Raw genomic sequence first — 19,724 nt, forward strand, 5'->3', positions numbered from 1 at the left:
CAATTTAGCGAAACCCTATTTCAAAATTTTAAAAATGGGCCAGGTGTGGTGGCACACATCTGTAAAACCAGCAACTCAGGAGGATTTTGAGATCAGCTGCAGCAATTTAGCAAGGCCCTAAGCAATTTAATGAGACCCTGTCACAAAATAAAGTTTTTTAAAAAGGGCTGAAAAGTGGTTCAGTGGTTAAACACCCCTGGGTTCAATCTCTGGTACCAAAAAAAGGGGTGTAAAGGGCTGGCAATGTAGCTTGGTGGCAAAGAACCCCTGAGTCAGTACCAAAAGAAGAATAAAAAATTTACTAACACGTTGTGATATAGCTCAGTGGTAGAGTGCTTGCCTGGCATGTACAAGGTTTGATCACCAGCACAATAAATAATTCACTTATTTAAAATTGAACTCAGGGGCACTCAACCACTGAGCCACATCTCCAGCCCTATTTTGTGTATTTTTTATTTTATTTTTTTAAGAGAGAGAGAGGGAATTTTTTAATATTTATTTTTTAGTTTTCGGTGGGCACAACATCTTTATTTTATTTTTATGTGGTGCTGAGGATGGAACCCAGCGCTCCACACATGCCAGGCAAGGCGCTACCACTTGAACCACATCCACAGCACCCCCCCCCCACCCCCACCCCCCCCCCCCCCCCCCCCCCCCCCCCGATTTTGTATTTTATTAGAGACATGATCTCACTGAGTTGCTTAGCCCCTCATCTTTGCTGAGGCTGGCTTTGAACTCACAATCCTCCTGTCTCAGCCTCTGGAACTGAGCCACCAGGTTTACAGGCATGTGCCACCAAGCCTGGCTACTTTAAAAATTTTTTTGAGGGGCTGGTGTTGTGGCTCAGAGGTAGAATGTTCACCTAGCATGTTCAGGGCCCTGGGTTTGATCCTTAGCACCACATAAAAATAAATAAAGTAAAGGTATCTACAACTAAAAAATAAACATTTGAAAAAAATTTTGAGCAACCATTTTGAAGTGTGAAATTCAAAATACATATATTTTCATGTGGTGCTGGGGATGAAACCCAGGACCTTACCCATGCTAAGCATACGTTCTATCACTGAGCTATGTACCAGGAATTAGTTCCAAAATATTTTCTTTTTTCTTTTTTTATTGGTTGTTCAAAACATTACCAAAATATTTTCATCACTCCTAGAACTGATTGTTTTTGAGGCAAGATCTCACTAAGTCATCCAGACTGGCCTCAAACTCCTGGGCTTAGTGATTCTTTTGCCTTAGCCTCTCAATAGCAGTGATAAGTGTATCCTACCATGCCCAGCTCTACAGCCTCTTGTTTTGTTTGTGGTACTGGGGATTGAACCCAGGGCCCTAAACATGCTAGGTTATATACTAGCTCTTTTTATTTTTTGGTACTGGGGATTGAACTCAGGGGCACTCAACCACTGAGCCACATCCCCAGCCCTATTTTGTATTTTATTTAGAGACAGAGTCTCACTGAGTTGCTTAGCATCTCACCTTTGCTGAGGATGGTTTTGAACTTGTAATCCTCCTGCCTCAGCCTCTGGGGTTGCTGTGATTACAGAATGCACCATGAGGCCTGGCCAACCAGGTCATCCTGAATTATTTTTAAAGAGCATCACTACCCAATCCTTGGGGATTATGGCAGGTGAAACCTCGGGGCTGTTAATTCTAAGATGCTAGCAGCAAGGACATGAAGCATTTCAAAAGGAAAAAAAAAAAAAAGGGCAGGAGGGAGGGGTAGTTTGTATAGTTCAGGACTTCAAGTCACCCCCCCACCACCATATTTATTTTTTGTAGGTGGACACAATATCTTTATTTCATTTTTATGTGGTGCTGAGGATCAAACCCAGTGCCTCACATGTGCTAGGTGAGCACTCTACCACTAAGCCACAACCCAAGCCCCACCCCACATTTTTCTAAATTAATAAGTACTAACAGTTTATCATCATCCTATTGTATAGTTGGCATAATTGTTTAGGAGTATACAGAGTAAGATAAAAGGACTAACTGACTGTAAAACTAGGGTAGTGCCGGGCTTGGTGGTGCACTCCTATAATCCTAGCAGCTCAAAGGCAGAGACAGGGGGATTGTGAGTTCAAAGCCAGCCTCAGCAATTTAGCAAAGATCTAAGCAACTCAGTGAGACCCTATCTCTAAATGAAATACAAAAAAGGGTTGGGGATGTGGCTCAGTAGTGGAGTGCCCCCAAAATTTAATCCCCAGTACAAAAAAAAAAAAAAACCCCAAAAAACCTAAGGTAGAAATAGAAGCTCAAACTAGACATGCATAAACAAAATCTGGTGGTAGACTTGCAATGGTATGGCAAAAACTTCTGAATTAGAAACCAGGTTGAACATCTTTGCTGAACCAATGATTTTTTTTCCCTTCCATTTAAGCAGCTATAGTTGTTAGTAACTTATTAGTCTCCCCACAAGTCCACCTGTGAATGTCAACAATACCTAAGGAAGTGTGGTAAAGTGAGAATAAAGTAACACACAAAAGGCCCCAGGTCCCAGTGTAGTGTCTGCACTACATTACAGCACTCAAATGTTGAGGTCTTTCTGCTACTGAGGCATATGTTCTCAGGTGACATCTCCCTAATGTGCTATCTGCTGTCAATTCATAACGTTTGCAGACCACATACCCCATTTCTGCTGCCATAATTATAGAACTGTAAGAAAACAACATATGCATATACCTTCTGACCTCAAAAAATAAGAAAAGGAAGACAGACACCAGTAAAATTATGTTATTTATTTTTAAGTAACCAATAAAAAATTGGTTTGAGTTCAGTATGAGTACATAAAAAAGAAAATGGACAAAGTGACAGTATAAATTCATCTCTATATTTAAAAAGCAGAGAAACATCAAGTTCAACAAAATATATAGTTTGCAAACAATAAAAGATACAAGAAAAAGTAAAGTCTTGATGCTCAACCATCTACAATACAAACATGGCCTATGGAAGGAAGGGTCTTTAATCTTCCTCCTGAATGGAGGAGCCAGACAGAAACCCCTTGGGGACAAGAGGCCCAAAGACAACAATTCCAGGGCCAGCCCAAACCTGGCAGTTCTACTGGCGATTTCAATTTTTCATCATTTGAAAAATAAAATGAGTCTTTGTCTTCTTGCAAACACAAACAATCATACATCGGGTAAGAGTGTTGATTTATGTTAGAAAACAAGAAGAGGAAAGACATCCTCACAGAGCTAACTTACATTAAACCTAAAGAACACATGGCTTACACCACAAAAATATAATGACATTCAGCTATAGTTACCATCCATATACAACAGTCACTTTAGAAAAAAGTCAGCAGCAGAAAACTGAAGTTGGATAATAACAGAGGGCAAACAGCAAAGCCCTGGAGTCCCAACAGTGGGTCTCAACGACAGGAAAAACATGGAGGGAGGGAAGAAGGAAAGACCTCTAATCCACCTCCTCAATGGTGGGGCCCGATCCAGAGCCCCCTTTGGGGGCCTGAGCTCCAAAGCCTCCAGCCCCGGGGCCACCCGCACCCTGGTACAGTCCACTGATGATGGGGTTACACACCTGCTCCAGCTCCTTCCTCTTGTGCTCAAATTCATCCTTCTCGGCCAGGGTGTTGGCGTCCAGCCAGGAAAGGACCTCCTGGCACTTGTCCAGCACCTTCTTCTTGTCGGCCTCGCTGATCTTGCCCTTGAGCCCCTCGTCCTCCACGGCGCTCTTCATGTTGAAGGCATAGGACTCCAGGGCGTTCTTGGCAGACACCCTCTCGCGCTGCACCTCGTCCTCGGCCTTGTACTTCTCTGCCTCCTGCACCATGCGCTCGATCTCCTCCTTGCTCAGGCGGCCCTTGTCATTGGTGATGGTGATCTTGTTGGCCTTGCCCGTGCTCTTGTCGGTGGCCGTGACGTTCAGGATGCCGTTGGCGTCGATGTCAAAGGTCACCTCGATCTGGGGCACGCCCCTGGGGGCAGGGGGGATGCCGCTCAGCTCGAAGCGCCCCAGCAGGTTGTTGTCTCGCGTCATGGCCCGCTCGCCCTCGTACACCTGGATCAACACCCCGGGCTGGTTGTCCGAGTACGTGGTGAAGATCTGCGTCTGCTTGGTGGGGATGGTGGAGTTGCGCTTGATCAGGGCGGTCATCACGCCCCCGGCCGTCTCCAGCCCCAGCGACAGGGGCGCCACGTCCAGCAGCAGCAGGTCCTGCACGTTCTCTGACTTGTCCCCCATCAGGATGGCGGCCTGCACCGCCGCCCCGTAGGCCACCGCCTCATCAGGGTTGATGCTCTTATTGAGGTCGCGGCCGTTGAAGAAGTCTTGCAGCAGCTTCTGCACCTTGGGGATGCGGGTGGAGCCGCCCACCAGCACCAGGTCGTGGATCTGCGCCTTGTCCAGCTTGGCATCGCGCAGGGCCTTCTCCACCGGCTCCAGGGTGCCACGGAACAGGTCGGAGCACAGCTCCTCGAACCTCGCCCTGGTGATGGACGTGTAGAAGTCGATGCCCTCGAACAGGGAGTCGATCTCCAGGCTGGCCTGCGTGCTGGACGACAGGGTCCTCTTGGCCCTCTCGCAGGCGGTGCGCAGCCGCCTCACAGCTCGCTTGTTCTGGCTGATGTCCTTCTTGTGTTTCCTCTTGAACTCCTCCACGAAGTGGTTCACCAGCCGGTTGTCGAAGTCCTCCCCGCCCAGGTGCGTGTCGCCGGCAGTGGCCTTCACCTCGAAGATGCCGTCGTCGATCGTCAGGATGGACACGTCGAAGGTGCCCCCGCCCAGGTCAAAGATGAGCACGTTGCGCTCCCCCTTGCCCGTGCGGTCCAGGCCGTAGGCGATGGCGGCCGCCGTGGGCTCGTTGATGATCCTCAGCACGTTGAGCCCGGCGATCACGCCCGCGTCCTTGGTGGCCTGGCGCTGCGAGTCGTTGAAGTAGGCCGGCACGGTGATCACCGCGTTGGTCACCGGGTAGCCCAGGTACGCCTCGGCGATCTCCTTCATCTTGGTCAGCACCATGGAAGAGATCTCCTCCGGGTAGAACGCTTTGCTCTCGCCCTTGTAGCTCACCTGCACCTTGGGCTTGTCGCCGTCGTTGATCACCTGGAAGGGCCAGTGCTTCATGTCCGACTGCACCACCGGGTCGCCGAACTTGCGGCCGATCAGCCGCTTCGCGTCGAACACCGTGTTCTGCGGGTTCAGCGCCACCTGGTTCTTGGCGGCATCGCCGATGAGCCGCTCGGTGTCCGTGAAGGCCACGTAGCTGGGGGTGGTGCGGTTGCCCTGGTCGTTGGCGATGATCTCCACCTTGCCGTGCTGGAACACCCCCACGCAAGAGTAGGTGGTGCCCAGGTCGATGCCGATCGCCGTGGCTTTGGCCATGTCGGTGCCTCGCTCTCTGGGATCTAAGCTGAGCTTCTGGCTGCCGTGGGGGGACGCGACCCGCGAAGAAAAGCTCGGTCCTGGATGAAAGTCGAAAGTCGACTGCTCGGGTGTGCGCTCACGGAAAGCTGAAAAGCCGCCTATGCTAGCTGCTGCTGAGGCTCGCCGTTCCTCAGCCAGCCGCCCGCTGGGGCTTTATATGTTGCCATGGAGCCCCGCCTGCTCCTTCCTCGGCCAATCGCTGTGCCAGATGAGGCTGTCGGGACCGGAATGTTCCAGGGGTTTCTCCTGGCGTTCCGCCCCTGTCCTCCCAGGACCAATCAGAGGCGAGGGTGCCGCCCCTCCCCAGAACTCTCCAGACGCTTCTGGGGTTCACTGGAGGGGATCGGGAGCCCGGAGGGGAGGGCGAGAGCGGAGGGAGGAGGGAGGTTGTTGTCGCCTCGATTTCCATGGCTTTGCTGGCGGCCAGCCCCTTAGAGTGAAATGACCGCAAGGGCCAGCTTTAGGCTTGGGTTGTAGGGCGGTGAGTGGCTGGTGGGAATCAGACGAGTTCTGGGTGTTTAAGGAAGGAATAAAGCCCGTCTGCGGGACACAGAAATTCGCAGAGGTTTAAGGGGGGGGTGGGGGGGGTGGGGAGAATGGTGGACCGAAAGGACTGATTGGGCCAGATCGCCTGTGCTGCCTGAGGAATGTTTGTCCTCCCGGGTCCTTGTTCCCATCTTGGGTTTAAAATGGAAAGGAAATGCTGTAATAGAGCTTTTACCTTTAAAAAATAAAAAAAAAAAAACATTTGTTTTTTAGTTATAGGTGGATACAATATGTCTTATTTTATGTGGTGCTGAGGTTCCAACCCGGTACCTCACGCATGGTAGGCGAGCCCTCTACCTCTGAGCCACAACCTCAACTCCCCTCCCCCAGCTTTTACTTTTTACATAATTTTTTAACAACATGAATGAAATATCCTCGAGTTGGGCGGGAAGCTTTAGGTTTTGAAAAGAAAAGCAATTGTGTAAACAAGCAGTGTTAGAATTAAGGTCCCCGTCAGTTGGATCAGCTGTGCCTTCGTATTGCCCGCAGCTGCCCTCCTTTGAGGGGGAAGATCAGCTTTAGGCTTGTCGTGGTAGAACTGTTGACTAATTGTATGGACTTCTTGGCGGTCGCAATCTGAAGAGTTTAGGCGGTGGAGATGAGTTGTTGGTGGGGACTTGTATGTTGACACAGCCAGGTTTGGAGGGCGTGTCTGATGACGCTGCCCTTTCCAGTAGCGTTACAATGGCGATGCTGCCTCTGACCTCATGGGCTAGTTTAGGAATCTGGGTAACTGCACCGAGCTGGCTCAAAGTTACAGGGCAGGGCGGGGTGGGGGGTGGGGGGACGCCGGCTGATCAAGTTGCATATTAAGGGAGCTCCCACTTGGAGGGACTCCACATCCGGACATTTCCAAACTGGAGCGTAGGCGGCGAGACAGCAGGTGATCCTGGAGGGCTCTGGTTGGAATGTGGTAGGGATGTGTAAGGCCAGTGGATCCTTGTTTGACAAAAGTGTTGGAAAGTCTCTCAGTTGGTTTAAGTAAGACTGAGGCGTGGGGGCGTTGTCAGACAAGGGAAAGAGGATCTCTTCAGGAACGCTAGAGTAACGGATCGGCGAGAGCTGGTAGAAAAAGATTTGGATGTACTCTAGAAGAGTGGGGCGGGGTGGAGGGTGGCAGAGATGGAAGTAAGACTCTAAGCCCTTTCTGGTTATGCTATTGGCTCCAGAAAACAGGGGTTATATTTCGAGAGAAGGATAAAGAAACTGCCTGGATCTCCCTCGCTTCTCTGAGAAATCTTATAAAGGCTTTATTGGGTTCCAAGCAGCCATCTTCAGGGTGTCCCAAATCACTCTCCATGAATTTCTAATAGAGCAAGGAAAGTAGTAAATTCCAAGAATGGTGGTTAATGTGCTGAGTCCAGCACATTAATTAATAGGAGAACAGGAGACAGGTGTGATCCCAATAAAATGATCTCAGACATAGGAAAAAGACAATTGAATCAGATCCTGTGAAAAACTGAGAATATACACCCACTTCCCTCTCAGCTCTTTTGAGTAGCTTCTCAGCTACTTTTTTCCTACCATGTCCAATAAGCTCTTTTATCTTGAAAACAAGACATCAATATATTGGTATACCTACTTTCATAACAGTGTTATTCACAATAATAGAAAGGTGTAAGCAATGCAAGTATCCATGTATGTAGCAACGCATGGGTAAATAAAAGATGGTATATACACCTAATAGATATTAGTCAGCCTTAGAAAAGAAGGAAATTTTGAAATGTAGCACATAACAGATGAAGATGACCTGCAAAATTAAACAAGCCAAACCACTAAAGGATAAATGCTGTATAATTCCACTTAGGAAGTATTAAAAGTAGTCAAAATTCAGACAGAAGAATAGGGATTGTTAGAAGGGGGTAGGGTGGGGTCTGGTGTGGAAAGGAAGCTGTTTAATGAGTGTAGAGTTTCAGTTTTGCAAGATTATAGAGTTCTGAAGATTGGTTGGACACCACTGCGATTACACTTACTAGTGAACACATGCCTGTAATCCCAGTGGCTGGGCTCTGGAGGCTAGACAGGATCAAAGCTAGCCTCAGCAAAGGTGAGGCACTAAGTAACTCAGTGAGAACCCTGTTTCTAAATAAAATACAAAATAGGGCTGGGGATGTGGTTCAGTGGTTGTATGCCCTTGAATTCAATCCCTCAGTACCAAAAAAAAAAAAAAACCAAAAACAAAACAAAAAAAACCTTACTAGTGAATGCTACCCTTAAAAATTGTGAAGATGAGCCAGGCACAGTGGTACACATCTGTAATCCCAGCAGATAGGGAGGCTGAGGAAGGAGGATCTCAAGTTCAAAGCCAGCCTCAGCAACTTAAGGCTGGGAATGTGGCTCAGTGGTTAAGTACCCCAGGTTCAATCCCTGGTACCAGGAAAAAAAAAAGATGCTATGTTTTATGTATATTTTACCCCCCAAATTAAAAAATACACCACTCTGCCTCAGAAACTTCCACCTCCACACTCTCTCACCACTATCACCACTGCCACCTGCTTTTGTGTCCTCTGTCACTTCTGCACAACCTGGGCCCTCATTTGGAGAAGAAATCATATACCCATGGTTGAGGGAAGCAGGGCAGACCCCTCTCCAGCCTTCAGCAACAGTGAGGGCCACCTTCAGGTATGGGGGTTACATGAACCAGCCTGGCCTCACTGCCTACTGGTGACCCAGTAGGGTTTCATGGCTGTCCTCATGTAGCAGCCCAAGAACTGGGATCATCATCATCATCTTTTTTTTTTTTTTTTTGGTACTGGGGATTGAACTCAGGGGTATTCCACCACAGAGCTACATCCGCAGCCCTGGTTTGCATTTTATTTAGAGACAGGGTCTCGCTGGGTTGAGGTTGCTGAGGCTGGCTTTGAACTTTCAATCTGATTTGAACTTCTGCCTCAGCCTCCTGAGCCACTGGGATTACAGGCATGTGCCACAATGCCCAGCCCTCCAAGAACCAGGGTCTTATGGACAGCTTCCCCAGAATTACCTGATAGGACTCTAAATTATCTTAACAAAAACCTGAGGCATAGGGCTGGGGTCAGTGGTAGAGTGCTTGCCTAGCATGTGTGAGGCACTGAGTTTGATTCTCCGCACCAATATATTGTGTCCATCTACAACTAAAAATACTTAAAAAAAAAAACTGAAGCATAAAGTGTATAATTTAGTGTCAACACAACTGGATAGGCAGGACTGGAATCCTACAATGAACCAATTTTGAAATTGCCTGAAGCAGAATGTGGTTCATTTAGGGATGTTAGAAGCAAGAATTGAGAAGACTGTTTCTCAGGTGATGGATCCAAAATTAAACTGTATCTTCAGGCCACAGATAGAAGGAACAATTCATGGGTTCCCCATGGTTCAGAAAAAGAAGCTGTGCCAGCATCCCATTCAGAACCTGAAAGCAAGGACCATGGCAGGATGATTCCTAAGAATATGCCTGACACCTTTTGAAAGCTACATTAAATTGATGATGATAAAATGGATTCCTGTTAACATAGGATATAGCTTCAAAATGAATATAGGCCAAGATCATCACTGATTTCAAGATTGCAACCTTGTCTGATGGACAGTGTTCAGATTGAATAGGGAGCAAATTTGGCAGTAGGAAGGTGGTTAACTGTGCATGTCCCCTGTGTTGTTTTGCCAGTTGACTAGTTTTTTATTGTTTTGTTTTGGTACTGGGGATTAAACCTATAGACATTTAACCACTGAGTCATATCCCTAGTCCTTTTTATTTTATATTTTTGGGTACCAGGGATTGAACTCAGGTACACTCAGCCACTGAGCCACATCTCCAGCCCTATTTTATATTTTAGTTAGAGACAGGGTGTCACTGAATTACTTAGTGCCTTGCTTTTGCTTTGAACTCTTGATCTTCCTGCCTCAGCCTCCAGAGCTGAGCTGTGGGGATTACAGGCATGCAACACAACACGTGACTCCTTTTTATTTTTTTGAGACAGGGTCTCACGAAATTACTGAAGCTGGTCTTGAACTTGTAGTCCTCCTGTCTCAGCTGGACTAGAGATGTGTGCCACCATGCCCAGCAGTTTCTAATTGGTTTTTCTTTCTTTTTTAAAAATATTTTTTCTTAATTGTAGGTGGACATAATACATTTATTTATTTGTTTGTTTGTTTGTTTGTTTATTTATATGGTACCAGGGATTGAACCCAGTGCCTCACACATGCTAGGGGCAAGCACTCTACCACTGAGCCACAAACCTGGCCCTTTAGTTGGTTTTATTTCCCCTGTAAGAAGTGACAAAACATGAAACCCTAGAAATGTGTGTTATGAAGAAAAACATTTTGCAGGCTGTGTCCAGGGCTTCTACCTGTATTTCAAAGGCTCATGAGTCTTGGCTAGGTTTATTCTCATAGTTGTGTTTTTTTAGAAAACTGAATGATCATTTGTTACTCTAAATAAATAAATAGAACTCTGCCAAAACAGTATCTCATTCTCTTCCACAGGCCTCGGAAACCCATGGCTGCTGCTAAGGGAACAGCCATAGGCATCGACTTGGGTACCACCTATTCTTGTGTAGGGGTGTTCCAGCATGGCAAGGTGGAGATCATTGCCAATGACCAGGGCAACCGCACCACCCCCAGCTATGTGGCCTTCACGGATACAGAACGGCTTATTGGGGATGCAGCCAAAAACCAGGTAGCCATGAATCCTCAGAACACTGTCTTTGATGCCAAACGTCTGATTGGCAGGAAATTTAATGATCCTGTTGTGCAGTCAGATATGAAACTTTGGCCTTTTCAAGTGATCAATGAAGGAGGCAAGCCCAAGGTGCTGGTGTCCTATAAAGGGGAGAAAAAAGCTTTCTACCCTGAAGAAATTTCTTCAATGGTATTGACTAAGATGAAGGAAACTGCAGAGGCTTTTTTAGGCCACCTGATCACCAATGCTGTGATCACTGTACCGGCCTATTTCAATGACTCTCAACGCCAGGCCACCAAGGATGCAGGTGTGATTGCAGGACTCAATGTGCTAAGAATCATCAATGAACCCACAGCTGCTGCCATTGCGTATGGCTTAGATAAGGCAGGTCAGGGAGAGCGACATGTACTCATCTTTGATTTGGGTGGAGGCACATTTGATGTATCCATCCTGACCATAGATGATGGGATTTTTGAAGTAAAGGCTACAGCTGGGGACACCCACCTAGGTGGAGAGGACTTCGACAACAGGCTTGTGAACCACTTTGTAGAGGAGTTCAAAAGGAAACACAAGAAAGACATCAGCCAGAACAAGCGAGCTGTGAGGCGTTTGCGTACCGCCTGCGAGCGAGCCAAGAGGACCCTGTCATCCAGCACCCAAGCCAATCTGGAAATTGATTCACTTTATGAAGGCATTGACTTCTACACATCTATCACCAGAGCCCGGTTTGAAGAGCTGTGTGCAGACCTGTTTAGGGGTACCCTGGAACCTGTGGAAAAAGCTCTTCGAGATGCCAAGATGGATAAGGCTAAAATCCATGACATTGTTTTAGTAGGGGGCTCCACTCGCATCCCTAAGGTGCAGAAACTGCTTCAGGACTATTTTAATGGACGTGATCTCAACAAGAGCATCAATCCTGATGAGGCAGTAGCCTATGGGGCTGCAGTACAGGCAGCCATTTTGATGGGTGACAAATCTGAAAAGGTACAGGATCTGCTTTTGTTGGACGTGGCCCCTCTGTCTCTAGGGTTAGAGACAGCTGGGGGCGTGATGACTGTGCTGATTAAGCGTAATTCCACCATCCCCACTAAGCAGACACAGATCTTCACCACATATTCAGATAACCAACCTGGGGTGCTGATCCAGGTATATGAGGGTGAACGGGCTATGACACGTGACAACAACCTACTGGGGCGCTTTGACCTGACTGGAATACCTCCTGCACCCAGGGGAGTTCCTCAGATTGAGGTGACCTTTGACATTGATGCCAATGGAATTCTTAATGTCACAGCCATGGACAAGAGCACGGGCAAGGCCAATAAGATCACCATCACCAATGACAAGGGCCGCCTGAGCAAGGAGGAGATCGAGCGCATGGTTTTGGATGCAGAGAAATATAAAGCTGAAGATGAGATGCAGAGGGAGAAAATTGCTGCCAAAAATGCTCTAGAATCCTATGCTTTTAACATGAAGAGTGCTGTGAGTGATGAAGGTTTGAAGGACAAGATTAGTGAATCTGATAAAAAGAAAATTTTGAGTAAATGCAATGAAGTCCTTTCCTGGTTGGAGGCCAATCAACTCGCTGAGAAAGATGAGTATGATCATAAGAGAAAGGAATTGGAGCAGGTGTGTAACCCCATCATCACAAAGCTCTACCAGGGAGGATGCACTGGGCCTACCTGTGGAACAGGATATACACCTGGAAGGCCTGCCACTGGCCCTACCATTGAAGAAGTAGATTAATCTTTTCTGGAACTGGAGGGCTCTAGGGTGCCTATAGGTGAATTTTATTCTCTTCATTTTCAAACACCAATTATGATTCATGACTGGAACTGAACCTAAGTTAACATTACTTTGGGATTCTAATGGAGGCGTCTCATTCATCATCTTTTCATACTCCGTCTTGTCTGTAACTCTGAAATGGACTATTAGGAAAACTTGGCCCCTCTTTGAACCATTTGATGGATTTGATTATCTGTTATTTATTTCCAGCCACCCCAGCTTTCTCCTTCCTGTGTGGATGATTGTCAGTAAATTTGTTCCTAAAGGAAATTACTTCTGGTATCTTTAGGCTATGAGTGTAACTTGAAAAGTAAAGAACAGGAGAGTTCATAGAGAACATATGTTCTCTGATTGTGAGCTCACTGTGAACGATTAAACTGGTAAGGGCAAAGTATTTGGATTTTCATGAGCTCATTGTTTCAAACAAAAAATATTTCTCAATCCTCAGGTACCTTTAGCCTAAATGGAGCAGTTGTTTACTATGGTTACTTCTCATAACCAGTAACATGCAGGTTTAAGATTCAGCTGGGGGTGAGGGTGCAAACCCTGTTTGATGTCCCCATTCATTATAGGTGGGGTCCAGGAGATCCAGTATTTGTGGCTGGGCTCAACTCACAGAATCCATTATGTCCTTTACATGCAGAAACGATTTCAACAAACTCCTGACAAATTTACATTTATGCAAGATGAGAAATGGAAAATTTATAGTCTTATTCCATGAAAAAATATTATCAGCTATCATATTACATATTTAATTGCATTTGTGTCTGGAAGTGAAACATTACAGTGGGTTATTGCCACCCTGGAGCCACAGTCTGTTTAATTCTAATCCTTTATAGAACAGCCCTTGGCAAAAGTATGTAAATATGGAGACTGAGGCTAGGGGTGTAAGCCAGTGGAGAGCACAAGCTTAGCAACCTATGGCCCTGGATTCAATCCCCAGCACCTAAAACAGAACAAAAGAATAAAAACCAGTAACTAAGGCTAGGAGAAATCTATTTACTGGGAACTTTTTTGATAAAAAGACTCCCCTGATCTTGGGGGAATCATTTTAAATTTCACGTAGCACAAAGCGATGAATTTTTTAAAACATCCTATTTCCCGCAAAAGTGACAGAAAAAAAAAAACCTTGGAACCTTCCTAACCCCCGGCGGCCGCTTTGCCTGCGCCTGCGCAGTAGGTGCTGACTCGCCCTGGGAGGAAGTAGGAAGACAGGAAGCCCCGCCTCTTTCCTGCCTTCCAGTCCTCCTGGGCTGAACCTTACCCTCTCCCCTCCGAGCCACGAGAGCCCTGCGCTCTCTTGGTCTACTCCAAGCTTTCGCAGCGCTTCCCTTGCGCCTGCGTGAATCCGCCCCGCCCCACGCGCGGACTCGCGCTCTGGTTCTGGCCCGGCCTCCGGCCCGCGGCACCCGGCCCTTTCCTTCTCAGTACGGCCGGCAGCGCGCGGCGCCAGCACCATGGTGGGTACCGTGACGTCACAAGGGAGCGCCTGCGGGGGGCGCGGGTGTTTAGGACAGTTGGGCGCGGGATGGGACTTTAGTATTTGTCCCTCTGGGCTGGAATTAGGCCCCGGAGCTTTTCCCTCCATCCTTAGTTCGTGCGCCTCAAGTTCTCGGAGGAGACTACTGGGAGCAAATGGGTTTTTTTCCTATGAGAGAAAAATCCCAATGAATCCCAGCGAAAGTTGGCGGGGACAACCTCAAGGAGCACTTTCCCGCCGGAGATAAAACTTCGGGACCGTGCCAGTGGCATACCTTTTGCAGTTTACCGAAAGGAGTGGGTAGGGACCTCAGAACAGGCTGAGCGGGCCCGAGAACCGAAGGAGTCAGAGCAGTGTGTCTGGGGCTTTAGATAAGGGACTCATTGAGGTATGTAGAATTATTTGGGATCCAGCCTCTCACCCCTTTCAACCGAGTATTTGAATTTTTGAAAACTGCCAAAGATACAATGGGGCCACTAATATCAGTATTTGAAAATACTGGCAGGGGACACTCCTCCCTATCATGTCCCTTCCAATGTGATGGTTTTGCCCCTCTTGCCCGATAGCTCTTCTACTCCTTTTTCAAGTCCCTTGTGGGCAAGGATGTGGTCGTGGAACTCAAGAATGATCTGAGGTAGGTACCCGTTTCAACGAATCTGTGGAGGTTGGGTGTGCTTCGGGTGTGGAACATACATGAAAATATGAGGGCTGGGCAAGATGGGAGAGATGTCGAAGAAATGAATGACTTGTGTCTTAAGCTTAAAGACTAGCTGGGGAAACCATGGGCGCATGCCTGTAATCCCAGCAGCTCAGGAGGCTGAGGCAGGAGGATCGCTAGTTCAAAGCCAGCCTCACAAACAGGAGGCGCTAGGCAACTCAGTGAAATCCTGTCTAACCAAAATACAAAATACGACTGAGGATGTGGCTCAGTGTTGAGTGCCCTTGAGTTCAATCCATGAGACCAAAAAAAAAAAAAAAAAAATAGCTGGGGAGTTGTATGATGTATTGGAAAATATAAAGAAATATCTAGTTCTTATTAAGATGTGAAACAGGGTTGGGGCTGTAGCTCAGTGACAGAGCCCTTCCCTAGCATGTGTGAGGTACTGGGTTCAATCCTTAGCACCACATAAAAATAAACCAATTAAACAAAGACATTCTGTCCATTTGCAACTACCAAAACAAACAAATAAATAAAAAGTGTGAGACAGGTCAGATAATGGAGGTCTCTGAGGTCTCTACATTTTTTCCCAAAAGCAACAGGCTTTTTTTTTTTTTTCCTTATTAACTTAAATACTCTTTTGTTTCAACTTCCAGAAATCTGAATCAGTTACATAAATAATGTATAAATATGTCTTGACAACTTAATAAGACCCAGTCTCTAAAATAAAAGGCTGAGGATGTAGCTCAGTGGAAAGCTCTTGACTAGCACTTGTGGGATCCTGGGTTCAATACCCCATTAACACAAAGAAAGGGGAACAAAGGGAGTTAGTTAAATTGTGGTATTTCCATATCATATACCTTAAGAATGAGATGAGAAGGCCAGACACAATTAAAGTTGAGGCAGGAGGATTGCAAGTTCAAAGCCAGCCTCAGCAAATTATCGAGGCCCTGTCTCAAAATATTAAAAGGGCTGGGGATGTGACTCAGAGGTAAGTGTCCCTGGGTTTAATCTCTGGTAACCAAAAATAAATAAATAAATAAAAAGAAGAATGAAATTATAAGGAAAGCACTTGCATGTGGCATGATCACCCTTATGTTAAAGAAAATATAATTGATAATCAGAGATCAACACAGTTCCTTTTGTCTATATACTGCTTTTGCATCCCTTACCCTCTTCTATTATTATCTCCTGATTATCTTTCAGGACTTGGATTAAATACTGTGTCTTTGGAAAGATTTTTCCTGGTTATTCTAGTCACATTAGAACCCTGTAGCACAGAGTATTTTCTTAGTGGCTGTGACTCAAATTTTGATTTCATAGAAGTATGTTTTCTGTTTATACCCTGTTCTTACAGGACCAGGACCATGTTTAAGCTCACCCCTGTGTACCTAATGCCTAGCTTAGGCCTGGTATACAAGTGCTTAAAGAAAAATAGCTGGGCCTGGGGATGTGGCTCAAGCGGTAGCACGCTCGCCTGGCATGCGTGCGGCCCGGGTTCGATCCTCAGCACCACATACAAACAAAGATGTTGTGTCCGCCGAGAACTAAAAAATAAATATTAAAAATTCTCTCTCTGTCTCGCTCCTCTCTCACTCTCTCTTTAAAAAAAAAAAAAAATAGCTAAAATTTGAAGACCTCCTGTCCACTAAGGACTGCTCTGAATACTTGACATTCATTAATTCATTTAATCTCATAACACCCCTGTGCATACACCATTGTTGCTGTTTTACACATAAAGAAACAAGTTTAGATATGCTAAGAAACTTTGAAGTATACAAAACTAGTGAGTGACACAACCAATACCAAAATCCAATTATATCTATTTTTTCTCCCTTATTGTGGATTAAACCCAAGGCCTTCCTTGTGCATGCTAGGCAAATGCTCTACTACTGAGCTCCATCCCTGGCACTTTTTTTGATTGGAAAACTGGGGATTGAACCCAGGGTTTCATTACCACTGCACCCTCAGCCCTTTTCTTTTGTAGTATTTTTAAAATTTTGAGACAGGGTCTCTTTGAGTGGCTGAGACTGCCTTGAACTTGGGATCCTCTTCCCTCTGGCCTCTCAGGTCACTGGGATTATAGGTGAGTGCCATTGTGTTTGGCTGCAACACTTTATTTATTTTTGGTGCTGGATATTGAACCCAGGGCCTTATGCATGTGAGGAGGTACTCTACCAACTGAGCTATATCCCCAGCCCTAAAACAAATTATTTTGAGAGCTGGGAATATAACTTGGTGGTAGAGCCCTTGCCTTGGTTCAATCCTCAACATCATGAAAAAAATTTGTTTTTTCCAGTTTTGAGATGGGGTCTTGCTAAGTTACCATGGCTAGACATGGATTTGTGATTCTCCTGCCTCAGCCTCTCAGGTAGCCTGGATGCAGGCAAGCACCACCATACCTGGCTAAAAATCTGCCATGTGTTACAGTCACTTTGCTTAAGTTTTTATTTTTTAATACCAGAAAAATTAGGAAGGACAATTAAAGAGCAGTTATTCTTAGAAAAATTATTGACAACCTGTAGCTTACCATATGCACTTTCAACTACTTCATCCTGTGTTTTCTCTTTTGTTTCAGGCTCATGAAACCTTTAAATACACATGAGTGTTTCAGAATCACAATTCTAAGACACTTAAAATCTTGTGATGACATGTAGTACAGTTATGGTCAGGATGGCCAGGTGGAAGGCTGACCTGGATTGAATTGCAAAGTAATAAAACCTTGGTTTGTAGAAGTCAAACTAGAAATGGAATTAAAAAACTGTTCAAGTCAGCATAAAAATAGGGATTCATGGGATGTAAAGAAGTGAGACTAATAAGATTTGAAGTTGTAAGACTTAAATATCGATGAAGTCATTGATAGGTATAAAAGAAGTTGGGAGATAGGTAATGTGTATGGCACTGCTTTTTTTTTTTTTTTTTTGTGGTACTAGGGATTGAACTCAGGGCTTTGCAAATGTTAGGCTCAGTGCTCTCCCACTGAGCTACATCCCCTCCAGCCCAGTACTGATTTTTTAAAAATATTTTTATAGTCAATGACCTTTATTTTATTTATTTATATGTGGTGCTGAGAATTGAACTCAGTGCCTTACACATGCTAGGCAAGCACTCTGCCATTGAGCTACAACCCCAGCCCCAATATTGATGTTTTGATAACATTCCTCATTAACCTTTCAGGGGGCTTGAGGATTGGAGAAGGGAGAGGTCATGGCTTGTGCCTGCATCATCAATAATAATACCTTTACTACATATGAGGCTCAGATTCCAACACAAAAAATATGGGCTGGGGGTGTGGCTTGGTGAGTGCTTGCCTAACATGCTCAAGGCTGTGTGTTTTATCCCCAGCGCTGTGTTGATTAAAGAAGAGGAAACACCTACAAAGTGTGTGTGTGGTGTGTTAAATAATTTTTTCCTAAGAATAACTGCTCTTTAATTGCCTTTCTAAAAATGAAAAAAAAGGCTCTAGGGCAATATATGTTTAAAAACAGCTGATGGGCTGGGCAGAGTAGTACATACCTGTAATTCCAGCTTTCTCTGATAGGAGGGTTGCAAGTTCCAGGTCAGCCTGGGCAACTCAGTGAGAGCCTGTCTCTTTAGAAGGGCTGAGAATGTATAGTTCGATGGCAAAATGACTCTGGGCTCAGTCCCCAGTACTGGCAGGACATACAGGGGGACCCTAGCTGATGGTTCTGGGTATCAGACAGACTTGGACTAATGTCTGTTTGTTTGTACTAAACTTGGGCAAGTTACATATCTGAGTCCCTGGATGGTGATAGCTATCTAGGAAAGATAGCTGTAAAGATTATTAAATATAGTTCTATCCCATAATTACTGTTTAATGGTAGCTATTAAGAATGGTTTGGGGGGGGGCTGGGGATGTGGCTCAAGCGGTGGCGCGCTCGCCTGGCATGCGTGCGGCCCGGGTTCGATCCTCAGCAGCACCACATACCAACAAAGATGTTGTGTCCGCCGAGAACTAAGAAAAATAAATAAATAAAATGTTAAAACTCTCTCTCTCTCTCTCTCTCTCTCTCTGTCCCCCTCTCTCACTCTCTCTTAAAAAAAAAAAAAAAAAAAAAAAAAAAAAAAAAAAGAATGGTTTGGGGGGGGGCTGGGGATATAGCTCAATTGGTAGAGTGCTTGCCTTGCATGTACAAGTCCATGGGTTCAATCCCAGCACCACACACATACAAAGAATGGGTTGGTTTAGGGAAAGAAGATCTGGGGTCTAAAATAAATCATTCTGGCAGCTCTATCTTTACCATACCAGGGCTTAGGAATGCCCTTTTTCTGCCTTTTCTGGGTTAAGGCCTTGACCTTAGCGATGTTGTCATGCTATCTCTGAAATTACCTCTATGTTGACTTCAGCATAAATTAATTTAGTTCTTTCCCTCTTTGTCCTTGACAGCATCTGTGGAACCCTCCATTCTGTGGATCAGGTGAGAAATAGCAAGGCTCAGAATTTGTTCTTGGGAAGTGAGAGGAAAAACTAAGGGTTGGGTACTTACAACTTGTCTCCTAGGGTTAATAATGATGTTCATCTTCCTTTCTTAGTATCTCAACATCAAACTAACTGACATCAGTGTTACAGACCCTGAGAAATATCCTCACATGGTGAGTTTGGGGTTGGAAAAGAGGAAACACCTCCAAAGCAAAGGTCCTTGGGTGTTTAGAGGCATTTTTAAGGGTGTTTTTACGTATCTTTGTTTAGTTATCAGTGAAGAACTGCTTCATCCGGGGCTCAGTGGTCCGTTATGTGCAGTTACCAGCAGACGAAGTGGATACACAGTTGCTACAGGATGCAGCAAGGAAGGAAGCCCTGCAGCAGAAGCAGTGATTGCCACTGTTCCTTTTCCTCTGCCTTTTCTATTGGTTACCCCAAAACCTTATGTCTCCCCAATACTTGAGGTGTTTTTTTTTTTTTTTTTAAGTGATGGCTTTTTTTTCCTAAAGGGATTTAGACGATGAGAGGAATAATAGCGAAGAGCAGCTATCCTCTGTTGAGAAGGGAAAGATAAATAGGTTGGGGAACTGCAAAGCCTTTCCTGTCCCCAGCACTTGTCTTTCCATTCATTCCCTGAAGATAGTGGGAGAATTTCTTAACTCTCACCAGGGCAGCCTGTGATTCATTTTGGGGATGGAAGAAATCTGTCCCGCATCGGGAATAAAATTTATGATGCAAATTTGAATTCTGGTTCTGTGGTGTGTTTTGGGCAGGA

General features: G+C 45.6%; 3 protein-coding genes across 3 annotated transcripts; 2 read left to right on the top strand and 1 right to left on the bottom strand.

Moving 5' to 3' along the window:
- Nucleotides 1-2,808: 2,808 nt before the first annotated feature.
- On the bottom strand, nt 2,809-5,531 carry LOC101956126 (heat shock 70 kDa protein 1). The gene has a single exon (XM_005338977.5). The coding sequence runs from the start codon at nt 5,338-5,340 to the stop codon at nt 3,415-3,417; it is 1,926 nt and encodes a 641-aa protein (XP_005339034.1). The 5' UTR covers nt 5,341-5,531; the 3' UTR covers nt 2,809-3,414.
- A 452-nt stretch (nt 5,532-5,983) lies between these two features.
- On the top strand, nt 5,984-12,761 carry LOC101956412 (heat shock 70 kDa protein 1-like). Its single transcript, XM_005338978.4, has 2 exons — nt 5,984-6,811; nt 10,390-12,761. The coding sequence occupies exon 2, from the start codon at nt 10,403-10,405 to the stop codon at nt 12,326-12,328; it is 1,926 nt and encodes a 641-aa protein (XP_005339035.2). The 5' UTR covers nt 5,984-6,811; nt 10,390-10,402; the 3' UTR covers nt 12,329-12,761.
- Nucleotides 12,762-13,576: 815 nt separating this feature from the next.
- Nucleotides 13,577-19,694, top strand: Lsm2 (LSM2 homolog, U6 small nuclear RNA and mRNA degradation associated). The gene is made up of 5 exons (XM_005338979.4): nt 13,577-13,827; nt 14,414-14,481; nt 18,914-18,944; nt 19,060-19,119; nt 19,217-19,694. The coding sequence occupies exons 1-5, from the start codon at nt 13,825-13,827 to the stop codon at nt 19,340-19,342; spliced, it is 288 nt and encodes a 95-aa protein (XP_005339036.1). The 5' UTR covers nt 13,577-13,824; the 3' UTR covers nt 19,343-19,694.
- The last annotated feature ends 30 nt before the right edge of the window (nt 19,695-19,724 follow it).

Source organism: Ictidomys tridecemlineatus, chromosome 8, assembly GCF_052094955.1.
Source record: "Ictidomys tridecemlineatus isolate mIctTri1 chromosome 8, mIctTri1.hap1, whole genome shotgun sequence".
Classification (NCBI taxonomy): domain Eukaryota; kingdom Metazoa; phylum Chordata; class Mammalia; order Rodentia; family Sciuridae; genus Ictidomys; species Ictidomys tridecemlineatus.

Excerpts from the sequence above, each read along its gene's own strand:
- Lsm2 (XM_005338979.4), top strand. Across the intron at positions 18,945-19,059 it reads CCCTCCATTCTGTGGATCAG|TATCTCAACATCAAACTAAC; the intron begins GTGAGAAATAGC and ends TTCCTTTCTTAG. Across the intron at positions 19,120-19,216 it reads CTGAGAAATATCCTCACATG|TTATCAGTGAAGAACTGCTT; the intron begins GTGAGTTTGGGG and ends ATCTTTGTTTAG.
- LOC101956126 (XM_005338977.5), bottom strand. The coding sequence starts at position 5,340 with ATGGCCAAAGCCACGGCGATCGGCATCGACCTGGGCACCACCTACTCT.
- LOC101956412 (XM_005338978.4), top strand. The coding sequence starts at position 10,403 with ATGGCTGCTGCTAAGGGAACAGCCATAGGCATCGACTTGGGTACCACC.